The sequence below is a fragment of the Haemaphysalis longicornis genome, unplaced genomic scaffold, assembly GCF_048455015.1.
Source record: "Haemaphysalis longicornis isolate Haplotype H1 unplaced genomic scaffold, Haemaphysalis longicornis Haplotype H1 scaffold_12, whole genome shotgun sequence".
NCBI lineage: Eukaryota > Metazoa > Arthropoda > Arachnida > Ixodida > Ixodidae > Haemaphysalis > Haemaphysalis longicornis.
Window position 1 is genome coordinate 104,914,749 of NW_027526225.1, and position 24,654 is coordinate 104,939,402.

Below are 24,654 nucleotides of genomic sequence, written 5' to 3' on the forward strand. Positions count from 1 at the left end.
CTATGATTGAAAGCAAAATTTCGTCAAATTTCGTTACTATACGAACCCCACATTAACGGATTTCCCCAAATTACGAATGTTTTAGGAATCCCCGCCAGATTTCCTATATTTTTAAATGTAAAAATGTTTCAGAACCACGAATTTCAATATAGCGCATATTTCAAACCTAACGCACGTATTTTTTCCCCATGGCAATCGAGGATCATCAGTATTACGAATTCGGCTAAAAGTCACCAGCGTCGCAACTCTAGCGTGGAGCAGAAACCGCAGTTTCTGTGTATTCACACAGGGCAGTAGCGATCACCCTCACCATGTCCAATGCCAAGCTGTAGTATAAAGGGGTCCTGAAATACCTTTCGCCGATGCATGGATGTACATGTAACCAAATAAAGCAACGTATTAGCAATCTCCTCCCGCAAGAATTTCGTTAAAGCGATGAGTATTAGCTGAGAAATCGTAAATCAAAAACCGCGCATTATCGTCGCACCGCGTTTCCTCCTCCTTTCGCTGTTGACGGCGCGCGAGCCTTCCCTCCCAATGGTGCTGCGCTCGTCAGCGGTGACGTACTTCCGCTATGGCGCTCCTAAGACTGCTGTCTGCTACGAACAAGCTTTGTTGACGCCATGAATCCCGCACTCCGCTGAAGGCTGGAAAAGCGAACGAAAAATCTGGCATTTGTGAGTCGGCCTGGCCTTGCCCTTTTGCGGTGTACGTTGCTGCAGTTATCGGCGGAACGTGACTTTTTATCGGCGGCGAACTCGCAACCGCTCGGGGAGGATTGTGCGCTCGGTCCCTTTCATGCACCGCACACTGTTTATCCAGAAAGCGCCGTATCAGATGTGGCCCCGCTGGTGCTGGGTCTTATTTTGCGGCGGTGGTAATTTCTGCCGGCGGCATGCGAAAAAGACATTTTAAACCGATACAGAACCCGTGCACAAAACGCTTCAATCATCTGACCAGTTCAGCTTGGGGCGACGCGTGGTGGAGAGCGGCAACGTTGGCAAAACATGCTCCGGCGCGGCTCTGAGCTTTCTAGCGCTGGAGCGAGCGCCATTTCTTTGACAATCTCAAACATCGGTTGCCTTGGAAACAAGGCACAAACCGTTCCAGAAATCAGTTACGGTTGCGTGATCACGGTTCAGCTTGGGGCCCCACCTCGCGACATGAAGGAACTGCAGGCGTACTACTCACTCCCATTGGGAAGTGCGAGATGCGTTTGATATTACAGGAGGCGATGGTGTGTATGTGTTGTGGACGCCTTTGTTTCGCGATGAAATGCGACGTTGTGCTTCTGCGGGTGGATAGTGCTTCCTATGGTCTGGATTATCTTTCTCGAGTGACGTGCGACGGAACCTCGCATGGGGTATGTGCAGTGTGCGTGGCTAAAAGCCATCTCGTCTTGTGCGCCAGAGTTAAGTAACTTGCTGTTCGTCCCCGCAAACCGCGCGTGAGGTGAGTGCCGAATTTACGACGGGCAGGAGGAGGCAACCCATCGTCTGTCAATCGCGGTTCAGACTTGTAACGCATGCTGTGACGTTGTGTTCGTTCGAAACGCATCTCTGGATTGTTTTGAAATTGAATAAAATGTATGCGTCAAACCCGGATATTCGGCTCAGGGCGTTCTCTGCGATTGCACGTAAGAAGTGCCACGGGGCTTCAACGCTTTCTTTACGGAACGTACTCAGGTAAGAGAATATCCATGTCGTGTTATGGCCGTGTTGCATTCAATACAAACGGTTAAGCGTTTGTTTACACTTGTTTCGTTTATCGTAAAATGTTCAAGCACTCCGGCACTCCGGCGGCAGATCAGCCGGCGAGCCGACGCTGAGCAGACGACTCATCTCTTTGCCGGAAGTGCGTTAAAATGCCGCCCAATAGCAGGATGTCTAGCTCATGACGAAAATCTGGGAATCGATGATGTAGACATGTGAAGATGGCGGCGTCCAAAAACACGAAGGGAAGGGTGAGAAAAAAGCGACAAACTTTGCAACAAAAGTGTGAGCTTTCCGCTGCGCGTAAAAGAGTAATACATAATTGGCGCAGATGACGTTGACGACCCAATCTAACGATTGCGCTACTTCATTTAGTGTGCTCAAAACGCCTTTCAGGGCCCCTTTAATGTGAAGTAGCCTAACAGGCCTCGCAGGGTTTGTCTCTTTTCTATCTGGTTGTTTTGGGTTTCGGTGGCCGGTCGGTAGTTCTTGACGCGAATAACGTGTGCGAGCAGGTATTCCTTCGCTGTGGGTGATTTTTCTACGAAGTTCGTGCGAGATACAAATATAAATACGGCTAGCGAAACAGCAAAGAAGTGGCGACAGTAGTCATTATCTATAGTGAAGATGAGGACGCGAAGGAAGAATGGCTGTGGTTCATTGAACACACAAGACGATGAAATCGTGTCGAACATTGCTGAAAATAGTCCGGCATTTCATTGCTCGGTGCAATAACGCACCCGATGCCGTATTGTGCGAGGTGGAATATTTGGAGGCATTCCTAATCGGTCGTGCGTGCTGCATGCACCAGAAGAAAATAACTTATTTCTTCAAACAAAGCAGCTTTGCAGTGAGCGCAACATTTTTATTTGGGAGTTTGGCTGTCTCAACACGCGTCTACCGATTGTGCACGTCATTTTCATTCTTAGTTTTAGCACTGGCTTTTAACCGCGAGTTTTTTATTACAACAATATTTTAAAATAACAAAAACTTTTCGGTAGTCCCGCGTGATTCGTTATATCAAGATTTGACTGTACAACAATAGCAGTGCTGAGCGGGGAAAGAGAACACTCGTTCGACGGAAACGGACCTATACGCGTGTCAAATTCCGCAGTGATCAAATACCTATTTCTGCTTGTAAATTAACATATTTCGGGGCTTATCGCACTAATGTAGCTGCCAACGCCATTCGGGCAACGTTTACTATTGTGTAACATTCTTCGTAAAACCACATGGTATTTTGCATCTTTAAGCCAGATGCAGAAGAAATTGACCTCTCGGCAGGCGCTGTCATCAAATCAAATGCTCCAAAATGCCTCAAAATTGTCCTGAGTATTTTTTGCGTTACTAGCTCGTGTTTACCTCCTCTAACATCGTTCCTCTTTTGGTTTTATATCTGGTTTACGCAGGTAAAGGTATTCGTTCAGCTACGTCGTAGAAGGGGATGACGGCAATATTTTATACGAGTTAGCATGGATAAAAAATCACTCTGATACGCCAAAAAAAAATTCGGGACTACTGGCACTATATACTCGATGTATACAACGCTTCGCGAAACAGTCGATTTGCCTGTAATTGTTTGTGTACAGATGAGGAAGCCGACCAGAAACTACGCTCTTTTCGACGTCGTCGCATTTACGAGAAAATAACGGATAATTGTGAAAGACAGAAGCCCATCCGCGTTCCCCAATTCTTAAGACCTAACTTCAAACGCAGTCCAATAATCAAACCAGAACTTTATTTTAGAAACGTACTGGAAGAGCTACTCCCTGCTAAAAGCTGCTTTGAACAGCTTAACGGGAACGAGAGTATATCAATTTCGTGAATACGGATGCAACCAATATTGACATTTCACTCGAACCAAAAAATAAAAATAGTATGGTCACACGGCGCGCATGAATAAAGTAATAATAATTCTACACCAATTACTGAAATACACACAATCCTTATTCACGCAAAACAAGTCGCACAAACAGAGACAGGTAGCACAAGTCTCGTCCCGCGCTGACCATCTTCGAAAATAAAAGAACGAAACCCTACAAAGTACCTAAATATCCTCTCAAAGGTTTTGGCGTGTAGTTAAAAAGCCCCCAGCATAAATTTAGAGCAAGTGAGATGTAGCCCTGTAGCAGCTAAAATTTCCAGGTCATTCGGGATTGAAACAGGTTCCATGAATTTGCATGTGCGTTGTTTGCATGCGTGGATAAGCGTGTGTTTTTAAAGGTGCTGCAGTAATAAAATTTTAAAGTCCACCAAGTAAAAAAAAAGAATAATGAATCATCATCATCAATAATCAACAGCCAGGTTAATTAAATCCACTGTATGAAGAAGAGCTGTCCTATTGACCTCCAACAGCGTCTGTCCTATTCTTCGCGAGTCAATTCTCTTCAAAGGCTGTAAAATAAGCACACTAAGCACAAAATAATACATTTGATGTTTCAATTGGCATTGCAAGTTCCCGCAGCCCAGGGTCTCCCGGAAAAAGCTGCCGTCCCAAGGTCGGGGGTGAAGAACCGAAGTAGTTAAGTCGAGTCTCAACCTGCATAAAGATTACTTCTCTCCCCCCATATCCCAGAGAAAATTACGCCACTCACCGCAGAATAAAAGAACTGGCGCTCCGCCGAAACCGCCGACGAACACACTGAGACAAGCGTCCCCAGAGTCAGCCACGCCGTCGGCAAATCCATCCTGGCGAACTTCGTCGCGCAGCCGCTGCAATCACCCTGCCGCCGCAGTCATGACGGGGAGTCGTCGTTCGCAAGCACTCGGCACCGGCGCCGTCGATTCCGCTCCCATCAACTGGATAACACGAGCACGGGTATTATCCGGGTTTGGAGCAGCTCCTCGGCGGCAGTACGCGTCCCATAGCTTTCAGGTGTGACGCGCTACGGAATACATCGAGCTTGGACTATCAGGATACAGCGTCATTGATTTTCAGGGCCAAATATACCGGACGAGTCCTGCACCGTCGTCAATTACGCCGACGGTTCGATGCTTAGTCTCCCGCCGCTTCGGGCCACGGAGAAGAAAGAGAGTAGTTAAAAAGGCCTCAAAACTAGATTTCACTCTCAGAAATAAAAAAAAAAGAAGGGACACTTCCGAGGTTTTAGGAGTACCAACAAAAAATTTATACGGCAAATTGCCCGACAACTGTTTTAGAGTCGATCAAACTCTACTCCCAAGTGACGTCAGGTTACACTGCATCCACCGCAGTGGAGGAAGTCTTCCCTAACATTGGTACGGAGGAGGACAACGTAGTCTGTAGGATGGGCGCAGGAGAGTCAAGCGCGACGCGGAGCACATTACTGAGCGCGTGAAAAAGCGCGCGCGACGTTCGCTTCGCGCCAGCGTTTCTCCACTACTCGCAACTGGCGCCTTTACCCTTCGGCATCGCGTTCATATCGCCAGCTGTCGCGCCGAGTGACCACGTGACACCAAGCGGCGCCCGCTTGGATGGGTTGAATCAGCTCCTGTTCGACGTCTCCCCTACGCCCTCCTATTGCAGAAAAGCGAACACACAAATGAAGGAAGCGGGAACAAGAGGTGGCTGGACAATACTCCTATAGTTCATTTTTATTCCCTCGCCCGCCTTGCCCCAGCAGCGAAATGGGGTCATTGTTTACTTTGGCAAGCATGACAATACGGTACACGCGTTGCTCCGAAAACGAGAACCAACGAAGCCCGGACCTCAGGTTGCTGTTTCGAAATTGCTTGTTTCGACGTCCTTCCTCGTGGCCGAGGACATATGGCGACGGAGGGCCTGCCAACATAATGCCACTCACTGCTACACGAGTCGTTTGCCAACTGCTACGACGCAGCATGGCATTGCCGGTACAACAAAGATAAGTCGTTATACGAAGTAACCCACCACTCTACGAAAGAATAAGTTTGCGCAGAAGACGAGGACGAAGAGACGTCCTCTTCGTCCTCGTCTTCTGCGCAAACTTATTCTTTCGTACATCATGAACCAACTAGCCAGCAATCAAGTCCCACCACTCTAAACGAGGCTTTCAGGGGCGAGGCACCTTAAAGGGGCACTGACACAAAAATGTTGCATCTTGTTTTTTTTTTTTTTTTTTTTTTTGCGATAAGTACCTACTTATCCCGTGTGGAAACCTCATTTGTTTCAGCATGCGACGGTTGTTTAATTAGAGGCCTTTTCAATGCGGCCAGTCGCAGTTTCGATTTCAGCGGGTATCGCGAAGCGATAGATTTTGTGTGAACAAAGCTGACGACGTGACCGTCGGACGGATATCACAGAGCAGAGCTGCTGTAGCAATGCCGATTCCGCGTCGCCGACAGTTTCTGCGAACGTCCCCGCGTACTGATCTCGTGAGCCGCTTAATTAAAAAGCGACCGTGGACGTGACGCAGGTGCTGCGAGTGCTAATTGCTGCCGCGGCTAGAGAACGACTCGCGACGCTCGAGACAGTGGGTGGGTGGGAAGACGCGCGCTCGGAGCCGCCGGCCGGTCTGCCTACAGGTCCGCCTACAGATGTGTTCGGCTTAGCACTGCGGCAGATATTCGATTGCCGCTCTCGTAAGCGGTGCAGATGACAATTTTTAATGCAACCCGCCATCGCATCCTTAACTCCTTTCTTATATAAGCTGCCATGTCTGGGACTTCGGTCCAATTTCGTGCACCGGTAACAAGCTATCGCTCGAGCTACCTGCGCCGGCCTGCTCCACTTCATGGCCGTCCATGGCCGCCGCCTGCACAGCGATCGTGCGGCTCGCTCAGTGCTCTTTTCGTGTCCCCGGCGCGTTTTCGCGTCCAGTGTAATACAGAGCAATAAAAATAGAGTGCCTGGAATCGCTGTAGAACTTAGGTGGCGGTCAGCTGCCCTATGAGCCGACAAAATCACGGCTCGTCCGCCGGCAACGATCGGGTCGTTCGTTGCTCGGGAGCAGAACCTCCGATTGGAGTGGCGGTCAACACAAACTCGCGACGTGATTGGATGTTGCTTATCTACAAAATATCCAGGGGATGTCGATTGCGCGAGGTCCTCCGCTGGCTGCGATCGGTTGCGTTTCGCACACTTTAAAATTATTTAGGTATGTTTTGGGCTGTATTTATCGCTGATATTTCGCAGATGATGTATGTGTGTTCACAGCAATCTATCCCCGAAGTTATCTCACCTTCAAAATTTTGTGTCAGTACCCCTTTAAAGCCCAGGCTTGTCCGTCCGGCGTCCAGCGTCCGTGCCCACCGCACAGCACCGTGTGAATCGAAACATCTGTGATCAAAAGGTTCACAAAAGGTTAACAAGAAGCAAATAAAAGGTTCCCAAAAGGTTAGAGAGAGAGAGAGAGGGAGAGAGACGCGCAGCACCGTGTAAATCGAAACGTCTGATAACAAAAGGTTCACAAAAGGTTAACAAGAACAAAAATAAAAGATTCACAAACCCGCTGAGGTGGCTCAGTGGCTAAGGCGTTGCCCTGCTGAGCACGAGGTCGCGGGTTCGGGCCCGGCGGCCGCTTTTCTGATGGAGGCGAAAAGCAAAAACGCCCGTGTGTACGAGATTTCGGCGCACGTTAAAGATCCCCAGGCGGTCAAAATTAATTCGGAGCCCTCCACTACGGCGGGCCTCATCGCGTGCGTTCCGTCGGCGCGTTAAACCCTACAATCAGTCAATCAATAAAAGATTCACGAAAGGTGTGTGAGAGAGAGCCGTGCTGCGCCTGCGCGAGGAGCATTGGATTGGATTAAATTGAATTGAATTGGATTGAAAATAGTTTTAGCAGCAGTAAGCAGTCTCACGGGTGATTTGGAGTGCAGACGATTCCCAGTGCTTCGCCCACTCGTTATGATTCAATTCGTGGAGATGCGTGAATTTTTTTTAGACCTCCTTCCTCTGATTCACGCAGACTAGGAACGTCTCATAGTTTAGTATTGCGGAAGCTACAAATTGCCTGTTGAACGAAAAAGCCGGTGTCCGTCGTCCGTAAGAGGAAAAAAAGGCTCTTTTTGAAAGCGTTCCACGGCATGAGGTGTTCCGTAGCACGCGGTGTTCCACACCGCGGGCTTAAATTGGGCAGGTGGGAAAGGTGGTCATCCTTACCATCATTATTGTAGTTACCATTGCCTCACGAGCCCCAGGTAGTGTTCGGCAGTGCTACACAGGCTGGCACTTCCGAAAAAACTGCCTACAGCACGATTGGAGTTTAGTGGATCGAGAGGCCAAATAATTTGAATTATGGCGAGATGCCTCGTCCGTAGGCCGTTGAGGATGGGATTGAGCCGAGATATTTAGGAGCAGACTTAAAAAGAAGAATCCTAGACAACCACCCGCCGTGGTGGCTCAGTGGCTAAGGCCTTGCGCTGCTGAGCAGGAGGTCGCGGGTTCGGGCCCGGCGGCCGCTTTTATGATGGAGGCGAAAAGCAAAAAAGCCCGTGTGTACGAGATTTCGGCGCACGTTAAAGATTCCCAGGCGGTCAAAATTAATCCGGAGCCCTCCACTACGGCGCGCCTCATCGCCTGCGTTGCGTCGGCGCGTTAAACCCCACGAACAACAATCCTAGACAACCAGGAAAGCTAAGAATAACCAGCTGAACCTTAGCTCACGCTAAGTATTTGCTGGCATAGCCGCTTGGCTTTCGAAGCCTCTGGGTTACGCCGCGGTGAAGGGATCGTGACAGGCTACACTGTAACGCCGTGGCGATATGCTTGGTTCCAGCGAGCGACGTAGGACAAGGCGAGCGCCGAAAGTGCTCTGCACTTAATATCCTGGGGGTGGGAGGGCGATAGAGCAGGTTGTCGAGACACAGCCCGCATGCGCGAAGCGTCTGCGGGAGCAAGAAGGGAATCGTCCAGCCGCGCTGAAGGTTCCGAACGAAAGAATGCCTCGTTTATTCCGATGGCTAATAATATACACTTTTAAACATCACGTGACATACAGCTTGGCGGATGCAGCTTGCGCCCGCTATCTGTTGTGATGGTACACTTCGAACACCGATGGGTGATAACAGCACATCCCCCTTTCAAACACCACATCCACGTGCACCATCGAGGTAAAGAACATACATTATACAAACAAAAGCAATTCAACCAAAACAACACCACCACAGAGAACTACTCATCAATACCCAGCCTTATGGGTTTCTTCACCACTCTACTGCATCTCGTTACCGTGCGTGCAGAGTCACCATGGGCCACGTCGGCAGTTCGAGGCACCGCGCCTGTTGCATTCAAGTCGCCTGTGCTACCATCCAATTGGGCAGTGCTCGCCTGCTCGGAAATTTTGGCGTTTCCGCATTCATTTGGACGACGGTTAAGCGACGCCTGTGAAGATCATTGCCATTTACCAACAGTGCAGCGCCAGGCTGCTCTTCATTCTCTCCAAACTCGAAAGTTTCCGTGCTTGCGCGTTCTCTCGGTAGGCGGTTAATCCTTCTGCTCCTACGGAGATCGATCCCGTCGTCTGTCCGCACCACGTATGAACGGGGCTGCGGCGTTGGTGCAAGGACTGTGGCCTTGCGTTTCAAGTCTGTCATCCACACCCGGTCCCCTACTTCCAACTTGGGAAGTGGCCTGGCGCGGTGGCGCTGGTTGTAATAACGGCACTGCCGCCTCCTGACCTCTTCATCAGTGGCCACTGCTACTCTCGGGCTGCTTTGTCCTGGATTTCAGCGACGAGGTAGCATTGGGACTCTTGTCTTGAGTCGGCTGCCCATAAGTATTTCCGTAAGACTCACTCCAAGTACTCCGGGCGTAGCCCTGTAAGCCAACAGTGCCAGGTAAAGATCTTTGGACTTTAAAATGAGGTGCTTAATCGTCTGAACCATTAGTTCGACTTTCCCATTGCCCTACGGGTGCCTCGGACTCACGGTGACATGGTGGAATCCATACAACCTAGCGAACTGTTCAAAGTCAGTAGCTACAAACTGAGGACCGTTATCGGTCACCACGCACTCAGGGATTCCATGCCTTGCAAAAATGCTTTTCAGTCTTTCAACTTCCACGCCAGATTGTGTGGAAGGAAGAATAGCAATCTCGGGGTAGCGCGAAAGGTAATCAACCACGACAAGGTAGGCCTGACCTTTGATCGCACGTAAGTCCACCCCAACCCTCTCCCAAAGGAATGAAGGGGTCGCGGTCGCTATCATGGGCTCAGTTCGTTGCGGAGCATGTTGTGCGCAAACATCACACTGGTTCACGAACTGGGCCAGTTCGGTGCTTAACCCGGCCACCAAACCGAACCTTTAGCTACACTGCGAACCCGACGCGGTGGCTCAGTGGCTAAGGCGTTGCGCTGCTGAGCACGAGGTCGCGGGTTCGATTCCCGGCCGCGGCGGCCGCTTCTCTGATGGAGGCGAAAAGCAAAAACGCCCGTGTGTACGAGATTTCGGCGCACGTTAAAGAACCCCAGGTGGTCAAAATTAATCCGGAGCCCTCCACTACGGCGCGCCTCATCGCCTGCGTTGCGTCGGCGCGTTAAACCCTGCAATCAATCAAATCAATAGCTACACTGCGACATCGACCGATGCCCATCATGCAGTTTGCGCAGCACTTCTGCTCTTAAAGGTTGCGGGATTACAAGCCTCGTTCCTTTCAACAAGAGACCACCAATAATGTTGAGGCAGGCTCGATCTTGCCAGTATGGAATCAGGAACGAAGGAACAGTGGGTTTTCTAGGCCAACCGGTTTGACACAGCCTGTGCAGCCACTTACAAATGTCGTCTTTCATTTGACACTCACTCTGACCAAAAAAAATTCCCGCGCCTTCCCGCGAGGGGAACACGAGTAAATGCAGAGCATTGGGGCCTCAGTACTGATTGAAGGCAGTGTTGCTTCCATTGCTTCTTCCATGATGCTGGAGTAGCAGACACGAGTAAACGTGGGCACGAGCGTCAACCAAGGAAGGAAGGAGCAACGCAGTGACTGAAACACGAGCGACCGCTAGCCGCTATATTTGCAGCGCGCGCAGTAGAGGGAGAGCAGTACGGGGGGGGGGGGGGGGGAGAGCGCGCATGCGCAAGCAGCGCGCGCCCTTCCACGACCCACCGCGCTGCTATCACGCACCTGTTAGGCCGAGACCGCGACGGAGCGAACGGGCTGACTACGACGCATGCGCGCGCCAGCTGCTGTTGAGAGAGAGGAGGGAAGGAGTGGCGCACCTGCTGCGGACGCGAAACTGTTGACACCAGCCGACGCAGGAACAGGCGAGGCTAAGAAATGGTCTGCATTTAAAAAATTGTCCCCTGTTTCCAAACCCAGCAAACACGCCTTAGAATACGCCGTGACGTCTGATACACTCGACGTTTTTTCGCCATCGCAGCGTCACGGTGACCGTGATAGTGTATCGGCTGTGATAAGCGATTTACCCGGAACGTACTGGACAGTGAACAGATATCGCATAAGGCGCAGCCGGAATCGTTGAATTCGCGGCGGCATGTGATCAATGGCCATCTGGCCCAATAGAGACACCAAAGGCTTGTGATCCGTTTCAAAGACGACGATGAGGCCACGTATGTACTCGTCAAATCTTTCGGCAGCCCATGTCAGTGCCAGCGCTTCTTTTTCTATCTGGGAGTACCGTCGCTCGGTGTTTGTAAGGGAGCGAGACGCGAAAGCTATAGGCCTACGGTGACCCGTTTTCTGCGTCTGAAAAAGAACCGCTCCCAATCCGAAAGAGGATGCATCCGCCGACAGAACTGTTGGGAGCGTTGCGTCATACATGGCCATACACTTCGAGAACAAATTAGCTCTTTGAGGTCATTTGGGGCTTTTTCTTGGTCGCACCCCCATACCCATTCACTATCTTTGCGTAGAAGAGCACGCGTCGGGGCCGTAGTGTGTACCAAATGAGGCAGAAAGCGCCCCAAGTGATTGGCCATGCCGAGTAAGCTTCTTACTTCGGTGACACTTTTCGGTGCGCTGAGATTTTTGATAGCACTGACCTTAGCCGGATCAGGCTCAATTCCGTCCCCCTTCAAAGTATGTCCAAGACATCGCACTTCATTAACACCAAACACGCATTCTTTAAGTGCGAATGCACTTTATAAGCGACCCCAAACCATCCACCGCCGGCGGCGGCGGCGGCGGCGTTGGCGTCCGCAGTGCTCCTCTATATTTAAAAAAGAAACAGCATCCGGCGCCAGGTTTCGATCCGAGGACTTTGCGGCCGCAGCGCGACGCTCTACCGACCAAGCCACGGACGCGACGGTGACATCAATGTTAGTGAAGCGCCTTATATCTTTAACGCATTCAAACTACGTCGTCAGCGGCGTGCGTTGGCGACTCAGCGGCGTTATAGCGGCTTGATAACTGCGTGGTGTACACGTGATACTACAAACCCGATGGAAGAGATGGAAGAGAAGGCGGCGAGGCGGTGGGCTGCGGGGGCCGAGCGCAAGCGCCGCAAGCGGACCGACAACCGTGCATTCGCACTTTCACATTCTCCCCCTCGGGGAAATGCGGGGGAATTTTCTTTGTTCAGGGTCACGTTAGAACTAGCTAAGAGCGACAGAACCTGGGCTAAACGTTCATCATGCTCGGCTTTCGTTTCGCCGAACACTAAAACATAATTCACGACGTTGACAGTGCCTGGCAGGCCACATAGAATTTCGGACATTCTTTTCTGAAAATATTCAGGAGCGGACGTTATTCCGAATGGAAGTCTGGTAAAACAGTACCTCCGAAAGGAGTCAAGAACGTAGTTAGCTCTTCGGAGTCCTTACTTAGACGAACTTGGTGAAACCCCGAGAAGGCATCAAGCTTGGAGAACCATTTCGCACCTGCCAGAGATCCTAGAGCCCGGTCTACCGTCGGTAACGTAAAACGCTCACGAACAACACACTTATTTAGCTTAGTGAGGTCTACGCACACTCTTAGTTCTCCCGACTGCTTCGTGACCATCATGATTCCTGCGCACCACTCAGTGGGGCCGTCCACCTTTCTAATTATCCCCATGCGCACTAGTATCTCGATCTGTTGCTTTAGCTTGCCCATGAGGGGAATCGGCACTCTCCGCGGGACTGTTATGGCATGTGGGATAGCACCAGGTTGCAGCCGGATAGTGTACACTCCTGGAATTGCCCCTAGGCTACAATCGGCGGGCCGAAAAAGTACCTCATATCGCTCCTTATCTGCTGTCAGCGAGTCGGCCAATTTACAACGCCTAAGGCCTCCAAGGCTGGCAGCCCCAAAAGAACGTCACGTAGTGGGCTTACAACATAGCAAGTTTGACGGACAGTTTCCGCTTTCCATGAAATTTCAGCCACAAACTTGCCCAGTACATTCAGCTTATGGCCGCCCGCACCCAGCAACACTTTATCCGCCTTATCAAGGTGTGTGGACAACCCTGGAAAAGTAGACGGTAAAACAGATACTTCTGCACCTGAATCCACCTTAGCAACAATTGGTACTGCGTCTATCGTAACTTGCACATAGCGCGCTTTCCCGTCCGCGTCAATCGCCCCAACAAACGTTTTGCCGGTGTCGGGTTGGACCGCGCAAACGCGTACCTTTCTTTGAGAGGAAACCCTTTTCTTGAGGCAGGCCTTGGCAAAATGTCCTTTGTTGACACAGTTGTGGCACTTGGAAGACTTTGCCGGGCACGCCGGTCTCGGGTGGGCGTTGTCGCACCAGAAGCACCGTCCCTGGTTTTGTTGCGGCCGTTTCTGGTGCATCACGGCGTCCACACTGGTGCCTGTTCCTGAAGTTCCGGGGGGCTACCGGAGGGAACACCTTCCGGCCGGCGACACTGCTGCTGCTGTCGCACGGTTTCCTTGGGACGAGCCTTGGCCAGCGCCGATGCCAATGTCAGCTGCGGGTCCATCTGTAGGGCCTCGGCCAGTTGCGCGTCATGAAGACAGACGTCGAAGTTGTCCCGGATGAGTCTTTTCTTCATATCTCCGAAATCGCAACGGTCCGCAAGAACGTGAAGTGCAGTCGCGAACTGGTCCATCGATTCTTCAGGCTGTTGCTGGCGTCTATGAAAACAGGCGCTTTCGTAAACAGTGTTGCGCTCTTTGGTGAAGTGACTGTCGAACTTCTGCTTGACTACATCGTAATTTCTTGCTCCTTCTTCAGTCAGCCCAAACGTAGAAAAGACTTCGCGAGCTTGGCGCCCCATTGTATAAAGTAGGGTGCGCACCTGGGCTTCTCCGGAGCGTTCATTGAGGGCTGTGGCGAAGCGGTAGTTATCGAAGTGGTCGATCCACGCCGGCCACTCTGACGTTTTGTCAAAGTCCAGAGGTGGCGGCTTCTGAAGGGCCGGGATTACCGTCGCAGACTTGTTTTCTAAGCAGGCCGGGATCACCGTGATGTTGTTTTCCATTTCTTGGGAATGCTGCTATACCCGGCCTCAGAGAGATAGTTGACTACCGCCCACTTCTGACACCATGTCGAGACACAGCCCGCATGCGCGAAGCGTCTGCGGAAGCAAGAAGGGAATCGTCCAGCCGCGCTGAAGGTGGCGAACGAAAGAATGCCTCGTTTATTCCGATGGCACTTTCAAATACACTGTCAAACATCACGTGACATACAGCTTGGCGGATGCAGCTTGCGCCCGCTATCTGTTGTGACGGTACACTTCGAACACCGGCGGGTGATAACAGCACACAGGTCTGTCAAGTTGCAGGGGCGGCAAAGGGCTGGCTTCCGAGGACATCTGCAAGGGAGCACCCGGATACGCAAACAATTTTCAAGAGTGAAGCTCTTTAGCAAATTGTAATTTTCCGTGTCCGCAGTGATAAAAAAAAAATATGCAGAAATTCAGATAAATATCTACTAATCCGTAGCATTCTTATGCCGCCTGTCTTGAGTGTGAATCTTTTCCAGCCAAATTTTTGTTTTTTTCTAGGTACTGTCCGACCAATTATCTCCATTTATGTTATTCTAGCGATTACATGTGGAACTTTCGCGATATCTGCAATATTGTGGAAATGCAGCGCGTTACATGGTTCGCCATTTTCCGTAATTATTTTACATTAATTTTCCATATCTTTTAGCTTTTTAAAATTTCCTTCAACCAATTACTTCCAGTTACGCAATTATGACGATTACAGGTGAAACTTTTGCGAAAGCTACGTTATTGTGAATATGCCACGCGGTATACGTTTCAACATTTTTCATAATTTCTTTATATATTTTTTATTTTTTAGTTTTTCAAAATTTCGTTCGACCAATTATCTCCATTTACGTTATTCTAACGAATATATTTCGAACTTTCGCGAAATATGCATTTTTGTGAACATGCAGGGCGTTGCACGCTCCTGGCTTTTTCGTGTACCCGGCAAAGAATGCTACGCATTAAAATATCAGGATATTGCCGAGCGCGCTCACGTGAGCGCGGAACTCGCTGCGACCGCCCGGAAGTTAACCAAACCAAGAAAATGCCTAGCACTCGTGTGTGCGTACCTCGAGACGACCGCCCAGCGTCAACAGCGCACGTTTGCAGGCCCAGGGTACCCACTTGGGAGATCGGACAAAACAAAACAAAAAAAAAAAAAAAACAGCTCCAACGTTCGCTGTAATCGCGGCAACTCTTGCTCGGAACGAGAAAGACAGTTCATAGCGTACGCCCCTCCAAGGTGATGTAAAATGATTCATCATCATCAGCAGCACCACCACCAGCCTATCTACGCCCACTGCAGGGCAAAGGCCTATGCCATTAATCTCCAATTACCCCGGTCCTGTGCTAACTTCGACCAATTTATCCCCGGAAACTCCTTGATCTCATCTGCCCATCTAACTTTCTGCCGCCCCCTGCAACGCTTGCCTTGTCTAGGGATCCACTCTGTTATGCTTAATGACGAACGGTTATCTTGCCTTCGCATTACATGCCCCGCCCACGTCCATGTCTTCTTAATTTTTACTAATATGTCCTCAACACGCGTTTCTTCCCTGACCCACTCCGCTTTCTTCTTGTCCCTTAATCTTACACCTACCATCTTCCGTTCCATTGCACTTCTAAAAAATTGAAGGAAGCTCACAATTATAGCAACATTCATGGAGGAAAGGTCATTGCTGCAGCGAAGAAACAAATCGGCGGCAATCGTGGAATTAAGCCGTCGTGACGGCCGTGAAGGTTGCGTACAGCTTCGCTACCATCAAGTCTTACGCGTTAGTGTGAGCTTCCTTCATTTTTTATATCCCGTTTCGTACATTTCGGCGCGTTTCTTTCTTCCTTTCTTATTTATGTTCTTTTTACCTCTCTGTGTTTAACTCTTAGCTTTGCATGTCTCACTGACGGCGTAGGTCGCGTCGAAAACGCACTGCCGTTAAGCCAACAACCTCTGATGATGTTGATGAACGTGGGTGAAGTAAAAAAAACGGTTCTCATGGTCTGAATTGAACCTGAGTCCCTTGCGTTATGTAGCCGGCGTCTATACGGCGGCGCCATTGCAACGCGGTCCAAGAAGTTTGGATTTGTAGATGGGTGCATGGACGTGCAAGCTTAGACAGCAAGATCATGCACACCTCCGTCAAACGACGACGATAGTTGAACACAAAGCTTTTTTCATGCGAAATAAAATGCCACATGGTCAACGTCAAAGCCGCGGCGATCAAAGTTCCAAACTGCTTGCGAGTCAAAGTCAAAGCTCGACGGGTCTAAGTCCAAATTGTCTGCGAGCCAAAGTCCAAATTCAAATGACAAACTAGGAATCCTCAAGGATGCTCCGCTAATCAAAAGAGAGTCTCTTTGGCGCTTGTTCAGTGGATGATGCCACGATGCTGCCGGCCGTGTAGAGCTCACCGGTGGTGGCTGCGACGACGGCGGCGGCGTACGTGTTCTTGCGGTCCGGGTACCTGGCCACGTCCACGTAGAAGGCCCCGGTGTCGTTGGAGTGAGTGGTTGTAAGTGCCCGCGCTCGAGCGAGCCGTCTTTCGTTGTTCTCCCCTGGACTCATGTGGCGGGGAAGTGGGGCGACCTGCAGCTTGCGCAGTAGGTCCCGCGGAAGCGGCAGCCAGTCCCTACCTTCCTGCAGCCTCGGTTGATATCCTATCCTTTGTAGTATTGCCCTGCCCGTTCGGGTCTGCGCGAGACGTGTAAGCTGCGCGGTTTGCTGCGCCTCGACTATCTCGCCTAGTGTATGTCGCCTAGTAGGAGGTCACGCGCAGAAAGATTGGTGCATTGTAAAAAAGTGTGGGCGTCACCCTTTGTTTGATGAGACTGTGGTGCTGCACAGACATAATGATCAGATTGTCCAGGAACTTTAGAGGCCTTTTTTATCAAGGAACATTACAACAAGTGCCTAAGCAAAACATCTATTACTCTTCATGGGAAGGAGCACGCGCTAATCGGCACCGCGTTTGTCTAATCTATGATTTGTGTTGATGTATAAATTTTATGTTTTTTTTATAATCCGGTAGTTGCGAGTAAGCGCTTGTGTGCGTCGCTCCGGTCTGTCGCCGTTTTTTGTGCGCTTTGAAGTTTTCAATCATGCAGCAACTAGCCCAATTGGCGGTATTGTGACGATAACAGTACATGCCGCCACCTCTGCCAGGAAATCAAGTTGCCCGAGACCTCGCCTTCTGCGCTACCCGGACCAATGATTGTGGCCCAACTTTACCCGCACCCTTCCCGTGACGTCGTCCGCCGTTTCCATGCTGCTTGTGCAGCCAGCAAACCACGGCTGGCTGCTCCACCCAGCAGTGCAGCAGCCTTCGTACCACCGCGACCAGCTTCGCAAGAGCGTTGCGTTATCGTCGATAAAGCTACGTGCACACTAGCCTAAAACTTGCCGTGCCGCCCTGCCGACAGCCACCAGCGGCGTCGCTTCGCAGCCTTCACTTGCAGCGCGGACGACGCTGCTGGCGGCCGACGGCAGGAGGGCACGGAAAGTTCGACGGTAGTGTGAACGTACCTTAAGAGCACCGTTTCCACCCACATCGCAACGGCGACCACAAGGCGGACTTCCCACGCAATGCCATCACTGCGGGGGGGGGGGGGGGGGAGGGGGGGGGAGGGGGGGAGGTTCGGGCATATTGCTCGTAACTGCGCAACCTACCGCCGGCTGGGCCTCCGCTGCTGTGCTTCAAAAGACGGCAGCCGGGACATTTTCAAGCCCAGTGCCCGGGAAACGACGGGCGGTAGGTGTTGGCCCGTAGAGCATCTACAACGGCGCTACAGGTAGCGACAAGAGCCGGCAGTAAGGAAACTCTGTTTGACATCCGTATTGGGCCTACTACTTTCCAGGCACTCTTAGACACGTGCTCTAGTGTCAGTTTCTTTGGCTTTGCGTTGACGGCGGCGGCGGCTCAAGCTTCTGGCGCCAAGACGAAAATTTAAATTCACATGCGGCTGCTGACGTCAGGTTGGTTCCAGGCCTCATCTTTTTTGAAGCGCAAGATGTATTTTAGAGCCAGAAAGCGAAGACAGCGCTTCATCTGCATTCCTGACGTTTGCCCAAATATCGGCCAATACTTTCTACTGCAATTGGCATCTTCCTGCATGTGGCTCTGGGGGGTTGCAACATTGTGCGCCCAGTAACAATCTGTATGGTGCCTTCTGTAAGACGGCACGACAAGGCAGAAATTGGAAAAGTTGAAGAGGGCTAATATTGTCTGCGCAGACTCTACGGTGAGAGTTCCTTGGAGGGAGCAGTGACGGTGGAGCCCTGATACGAGCGAGCAGATAAAACCACGGGGCGACTACAGCCACTACGCAGACTGGTGTTAGCAGCGTGGTCCCTCCGCTGGAGGGTCCACGCTGGACCCTGCAGCTGGACCTGGACCCTGGTATGCAGCAGATACTGCCGAATGTAAGCGGCATTTTTATAAAGAGTCCTGGTTGCGCAATTATCGTCGAGACACCGCTGGATTCCCCCTGTACGTGGCAAGCTGCGACCCTTGAATGCCAAAAAGCAGGCACTAAAATATGGTTGCATTGACGACCACCTGGAAAAAGGCCTCATTTGTCGAACCCGTGGCCGCTACACAAGCGCACCAATGTTGGTGGAAAAGAAGTCTGGACACCACAGCCTGGTCGCTGACTATCGTTCACTTAATGCAAGCACAAGGGTGCCAGCTGACTCGATGTCCAGAACATACTTGCTACTGGCGCAGCTGGGGTGAGCAAAGTTTACAGATTTAACCTCTCACAGGGCTTCTTCCAGACTCCTGTCCGTGACGGGAACATTGAGAAAAATGCCCTTATGTGTCACCAAGGCCCATTTGATTTCACCAGGATCCCCTTTCGTGTGGAAGGTGGCCCATCCACCTTTCAAACTCTGATGAACACAGTGCTGGCAGGGATAAACCAAAAAGTTGCCATGGCGTTCTTGGACGCCGTTCTCATCTATTTCGAAACGTTTGAGAGCTACGTTCTGCATGTTGAAGAGGTGCTACGCCACATCAGATCAGCAGGGCTTACCATCACTACGACCAAGGTGCACGTCTGTCGCCAGTTGTTGAATTTCCTGACTCACGTGATCTCACCGGGCCAGTGCAGTCCCGATGAGAATAAGGGGCTTGCAGTCCTCGCGTGCCCGCAGTCCCAGACCATCAAGCAGGTCCAGGCTTTCCTGGGGCTGGCCGGGTACTACCGTTCTTTAATTCCTCGATTCTCCATCATCTCCGCCAGCTCAAAAACCTTTGAAGAAGGGTCAATAGCGGAAGTGGACTCGTGAGCAGGGCGAGGAATTCGCTGCGCTCAAAAGGGCGAGGAGTTCGCTGCGTTGTCCTTTTGACACCCCATCGTTGTCAAAAGGACAACGATGGCGTGTTGAGTTGGTCGGACCTGAACAGACCCTTTGTGGTTGAGATAGATGCTAGCCAGGCTGCTATAGTAGCGGTCTTTCTGCAAACAGCCTAGAACTATGACTAGCTACGACTGGTGTCCTTCATAAGCAGGGTTTTCACAGAGGCTGAGCAGTGGTATACAGTTCAATAATGGTCATGCCAAGCGGTGGTGTGGGTAGTCGACAATTTCCTAACTTTTGCAATAAACTGTGGGAGGAACATGCACACTTACACACGCACTTCACTTTCGCGGTGTTTCCGTGGAAGAGTGAATCTTCTGTCTTTAAGTGGTAAGAGACGACAAACCACTTTTGTGACGCATCTAGGTAAAAAGCAAGAACGAGACTAAAATATAATATAGGCGGAACACAACCCATAACGTGCTCGCTGACTACGACTCAAATATTTTAATAAGAGTCAAATATAAATATTCAAACAATTTAAACACCACTATGAATAAACGCACAACATAACTGTAAAGCATATAGAATTTGCAACACTAACCACTAAAAGCTAAGGAGCAAAAGGAGATGAAAGTTACACGGCACGCGAGAAGACGGCCATCGCGACACTTAAAGTGCCTTCTTATAGGTGGTATTCACTGAAAAGTTTAGCTGTCAATTTCTTCGCCTGGAAACACTGGAAATATCCATGGGCAAGGCCGAAGCACCGCGGACATGGCGCGGCTTGTGCCACTGCGTCTGCACACTGCAGAAAAAACAAAGAACGCCGGCATGCATCCTCTGCTCCGTTTCAACCCGATTCTCAACGGGGGTGTCAACCGATTGGTTATTTATCGCACTCACATTGGACTAGAGGCATTACTTTGCGTTCGGTGGGACAGAGTTTGAAAGGCCCAACACACACCATATGCTTACCACGCACAAGTACCGCCATCCCGCGGAACCCGACGTAACCAGTGATAGCGCACTTACATGGTAGCCGGCATGCGTGCCTCACCAGTGAATACAACCTGCAGGGTTGCATCTTCTGAGTACTAATACCGGCTTCTTAGAGGACCGGCTAGCGGGCTCCTAGAAGCCGGCGTAGACGTTCACCCTTATGAAGAGCCCATGACCGAACTTTAAACGAGACAACTGCCGTGGGGCCGAGAGCCACTTTTTTGCACGAAAGTGTTTGATTCCCAGATACACCAAGATTTCACTGACGTCATATTTATCACGGAAATGACGCCAGTACAACGAAGCAAGCGGCCTGTAAAGGGTGCACCCCTGCACACAGGGCTTCTTGCGGGGAAGCAACCATTAGAAATAAAGAGTACGTCATGCTTCGGGTTGTTCGTATTCGGAATTTATATTTCTATTTAACACTAAAGTGTTTTATGCCGGGATACACCAAGATTTCACTGATGCCATATCCATCACGTAAAGGACGCCAGTGCACCTTTGCCGAAGCAACCCACCAGCAGGACTTCGCTCGTGATGCACATCCACAAGACAGCCGCTTACCCGCAAATCACGCTCAGCTGCAGATTTCTCTGCACATTTCACTTTCGTGTGTTACCGATCCCTATGACAGAGCAATCAACCACAGTTTTTATATCACTCGTCGTCTGCTCCTCATTCGGGCAGCAATAAGGAAATAGCCCATTAATTACTCAAAATTAATGAAAACTCTATCCAGTGTCTTTTTATAGGCCTTTTCAGGGATTGCGCATCCTCTCTTGACTGCTTTCGGTATCAACGCCAGAGGGATACTGAAAAAACTGGTCAAGAGAGGGAGCCACCGCCTCTTTTTCGAGACAATGGTACGCACTAGACAGCTTTTACGTTGGATAGAACTGCTTTAATTTTTTCGTAATGATTCGTTGACCTTAATTTCGCTCATCCATCGCAACACGTGCCGCGGGACTGCTAGCAGAAATCACGCGATCTGTCGCGGTTCTGTGGCACACACGCATGCAGGAGCGCCCACTCACACGCACACCCTCAATCACACACCACACGCCCGTGCAGAGACACGCACTAAGGTTAGAACTTGGGCTAGCTGATTCTGCGTACTTGGACGAAATACAGCGCCTAAACGAGGACGAAGAAATAAATTTACGCACACGAGCATTCGTGTCTGTGAATTAAGTCCTTCGTCTTCGTTTAAACGCTGTTCATAAAAAAAAATAAAGGCGCCACACATCACGCACGCAAGCACGCGCGCATACACGCACACTGCGCTTTGATTGCAGTGTGCCCTCGCAGCCTAATAATTGCGCCTTTGTCGCTTTCTCCTACAATACTCGAGTCCACACAATTATTTTTCTTAGAACGAATTGTTTGCGAACCATTCGTCGTGAACAGGCTACCTGGATTCACTAATTTCCCGTGCGTTTTACCGCTTCTTCTGGAACGAACAAGATCGTTGCCATCGGCAACCGCAACGATGCAATCAACGAAACAGCGTTCTTTTTCTCTGTTGGGGTACGGAGTACAATAAGCCTAGAGAAGGCGAATACTCCTGGTGTGTGCTTCAAAACAAATGAGAGCATGGAACCATTGATTGCGCTGACGAAGCGGACAACGGCAAGCGTTGTCGTCCCAAGGAGTGCTACAACGCTCAAATCTTGGAAGTTGATTGATTGTAGGGTTTAACGCGCCGACGCAACGCAGGCGATGAGGCGCGCCGTAGTGGAGGTCTCCGGAGTAATTTCGACCACCTGGGGATCTTTAACATGCGCCGAAATCTCGTACACACGGGCGTTTTTGCTTTTCGCCTCCATCAGAAAAGCGGCTGCGGCGGCCGGGAATCGAACAAGCGACCAGCAGCGCAACGCCTTAGCCACTGAGAAATCCTGCAAGTTACCTGTGCATAAGCAGCTTATGCCACGTAGTCAAATCGGACAAATAGGGTAATAGACGTATGCTGCTGGTGGTTAAAACGTTCATTATTGATTATTGAGGGGGGAGAGGGTGTGTTCAGCCTCCTGTTTCCGGGAGGCCGTGGGCCTGTTCTGCATTCATGACTCGTTGCACCAGGGCGAGTTGTCGCTCCGACGCCGAGCTGGTCAGCGCAAACTCCCACTGCTCCGGGCATGGGTCAAAGGTGGTGGGGACAGAAGTTTGGTTGTAGCATTTAAGCAGGGCTTAGACGGGTTCTCTTTGTTTAGGTTGCGGATGGGGTGATATGTTGTGTGGTCCTTACCCGGCGTGGTGTTGCGGTTTATCCTGGCCAGTATAGCTCGGAGTTCGGCTAATGGCAAGGGAATGTCAAGCATTTTGTTGGTTGGTCCGGTGTACTGTGTGCCGGGTATAAAAGGGCGCTTCTCATTTGCAAAAAGTGAAGGAAGTTCACAGTAATGCGTTAGGCTTGAAGGTAGCGAAGCTGTACGCAACCTCCACAACCATCACGAAGGCTTAAATGAACGATTGAAGCTGATTTGCTTTTTCTTCCCTTTCGCAACGACTTTTACTCCATCATCATTGCTATAATTGTGAGATTCTTTATTTTTTTGGAAGAGATAATTTTTGGACATCACGTTCGAAGGGCGTACGCTGTGACGTGTCTTTCTCGTTCCGAGCAGGTGTTGCCACACTTGCGGTGGACGCGGGAGTCTTTCTCGTTTCGAGAAAGTATTGCCACAATTACGGCGAACGCTTTTTGCCACCCTTGGCCAATCTCCCTAAGAGGGTATGCTTGACAAACGTGCGCCGCAGACGCTGGGCGGTCGCCGCGAGGCACGCATACGCGAGCGCTAGGCATCTTCTCGGTTTTGTTAACAGCCGGGCGGTCCCCGCGAGGCCCGCGCTCACGTGTGCGCGCTCGGTAATTTCTTGGTATGTTTAACTGCGGAAGCGTAAAATTACGGTTTGCTAAACACCCTCGATGTTAAATAAACGGTGCCACGTCTATTATAAATGCTTCGGAGAACCGTTGGTTAGCGAAGACGGGGAAGATGATCAATAAACTTCTATGCTATGAGACACGGCAGAAGTGAGTGGCTGTGAGGGCTACTGAGGTGTTGCAACGTATAGTAAATGCCGTTGTAATGAAGCCGTTTTTAATTTGGATGGGAAGGTGGGGGGGGGGGGGAGCGGGGAGTTACGCGCCCAAGCTAAACCTGGGTCAGTAGGCGCGCTGTAGTGGAGGGCTCTGGATTAATACTGACCACCTGAGGATCTTTAACGTGCGTCGTAATCACGAACACACGGGTGTTTAGGCTTTTCGCGTTTATCAGAAATGTGGCTGCTGCGGCCGGAAGTCGAACCCGCTTCTTCGAACTCAGCAACACGTCCTAGCTACTGAGCCGCCAAGACGGGTAGTTCTCGGGACAGAAACGTGGCTTTGTTATAAGCGGTACTTCGTTAAATACCGAGAAGCATTGCTCTCAGTGTAGCGCAGTGGGCACCATGGAATCATTAAATGGCCTACTACTGACTGAAGTAGGCGCAGTCGGCGTCGGTGTCGTCTGTAGCAGCGAAACCTCTCTAAAACTTTCTTTGGATGCGCGTGCGGCCATGTGCCGTCCTGACGTCAGGCCTAACGTTAATCGCCACGGTGTCATCGTTGCTAAGAAGCTGGCCAGACTGCTGGTAACAATGCCGGAGACGTGCCGGCAGCAGATGGGGCGGCTGGAAGGACACGAGTATACTGTGGCCTCTCCCGGTGACGCAGCACTCCCAAGGGGTCCAACACGCTCGGTGAGGCACGCCTGCATCACAGCCGATGCTGTGGACGCTTCTCTTCATACATACATATGTACTATCGTCGTCATATCAAACGCGAACACAAAAATATGAACCAGAACGTGCAAAATTGAAAAATACTGTTCATAGAGTTCATATAATGGCATGCTATTGGTATGATTGGAAATTAACTTTTCCCAACTTTGTTTTTGTAACTAATCCACGCGTCATTTTGGCTTGCATGGAAAGAAATCGCGCTATTTGTGTGTTCAGGTTCATATTTTCGTGTTCCCGTTTCATTTGGCGCCGTTAGTACATACATGCATACATACATACATACACATACACAGTGCCGGATTAGGAAACTTTGGGGCCCGGGGCTACTGCATCCCTGGGGGCCCTAGTGATGATGATGATGATTCCGCTTTAATATGCGAAAATTTTCGAAGCCAATGTTATGCTCTCTGACCAGTGGTAAATTATACATAATTTTACGCTTTCCGGAAACTAATTTCTTGGCTTGACGTCTAGTATTATAGAACCGATTTTATAAGGCGTAAACGTTAGCATGGTTTGATTGCCGGTGCATCACCGATTCACATTTAATGGAAGCGCCGTG

At 50.5% G+C, this 24,654-nt stretch overlaps 2 protein-coding genes across 4 annotated transcripts in view; one reads left to right on the forward strand and one right to left on the reverse strand.

Moving 5' to 3' along the window:
• The window catches only part of LOC144163184 (uncharacterized), a 105,944-nt gene extending 91,817 nt beyond the window's left edge, over window positions 1-14,127 (reverse strand). For 2 of the 3 annotated variants that reach the window (XM_077694015.1, XM_077694013.1), the window contains exon 1: window positions 4,307-5,084. In XM_077694015.1, the coding sequence (XP_077550141.1) occupies window positions 4,307-4,399 (93 nt within the window). In that variant the 5' untranslated portion in view covers window positions 4,400-5,084. Of the gene's footprint in view, window positions 1-4,306; window positions 5,085-13,178 lie in introns of those variants that run through there. The other variant, XM_077694014.1, reaches the window with a different exon arrangement.
• LOC144163186 (BET1-like protein) overlaps window positions 1-24,654 on the forward strand; it is a 441,394-nt gene that overhangs the window by 405,755 nt on the left and 10,985 nt on the right. The gene's annotated exons all lie outside the window — the stretch shown is intronic.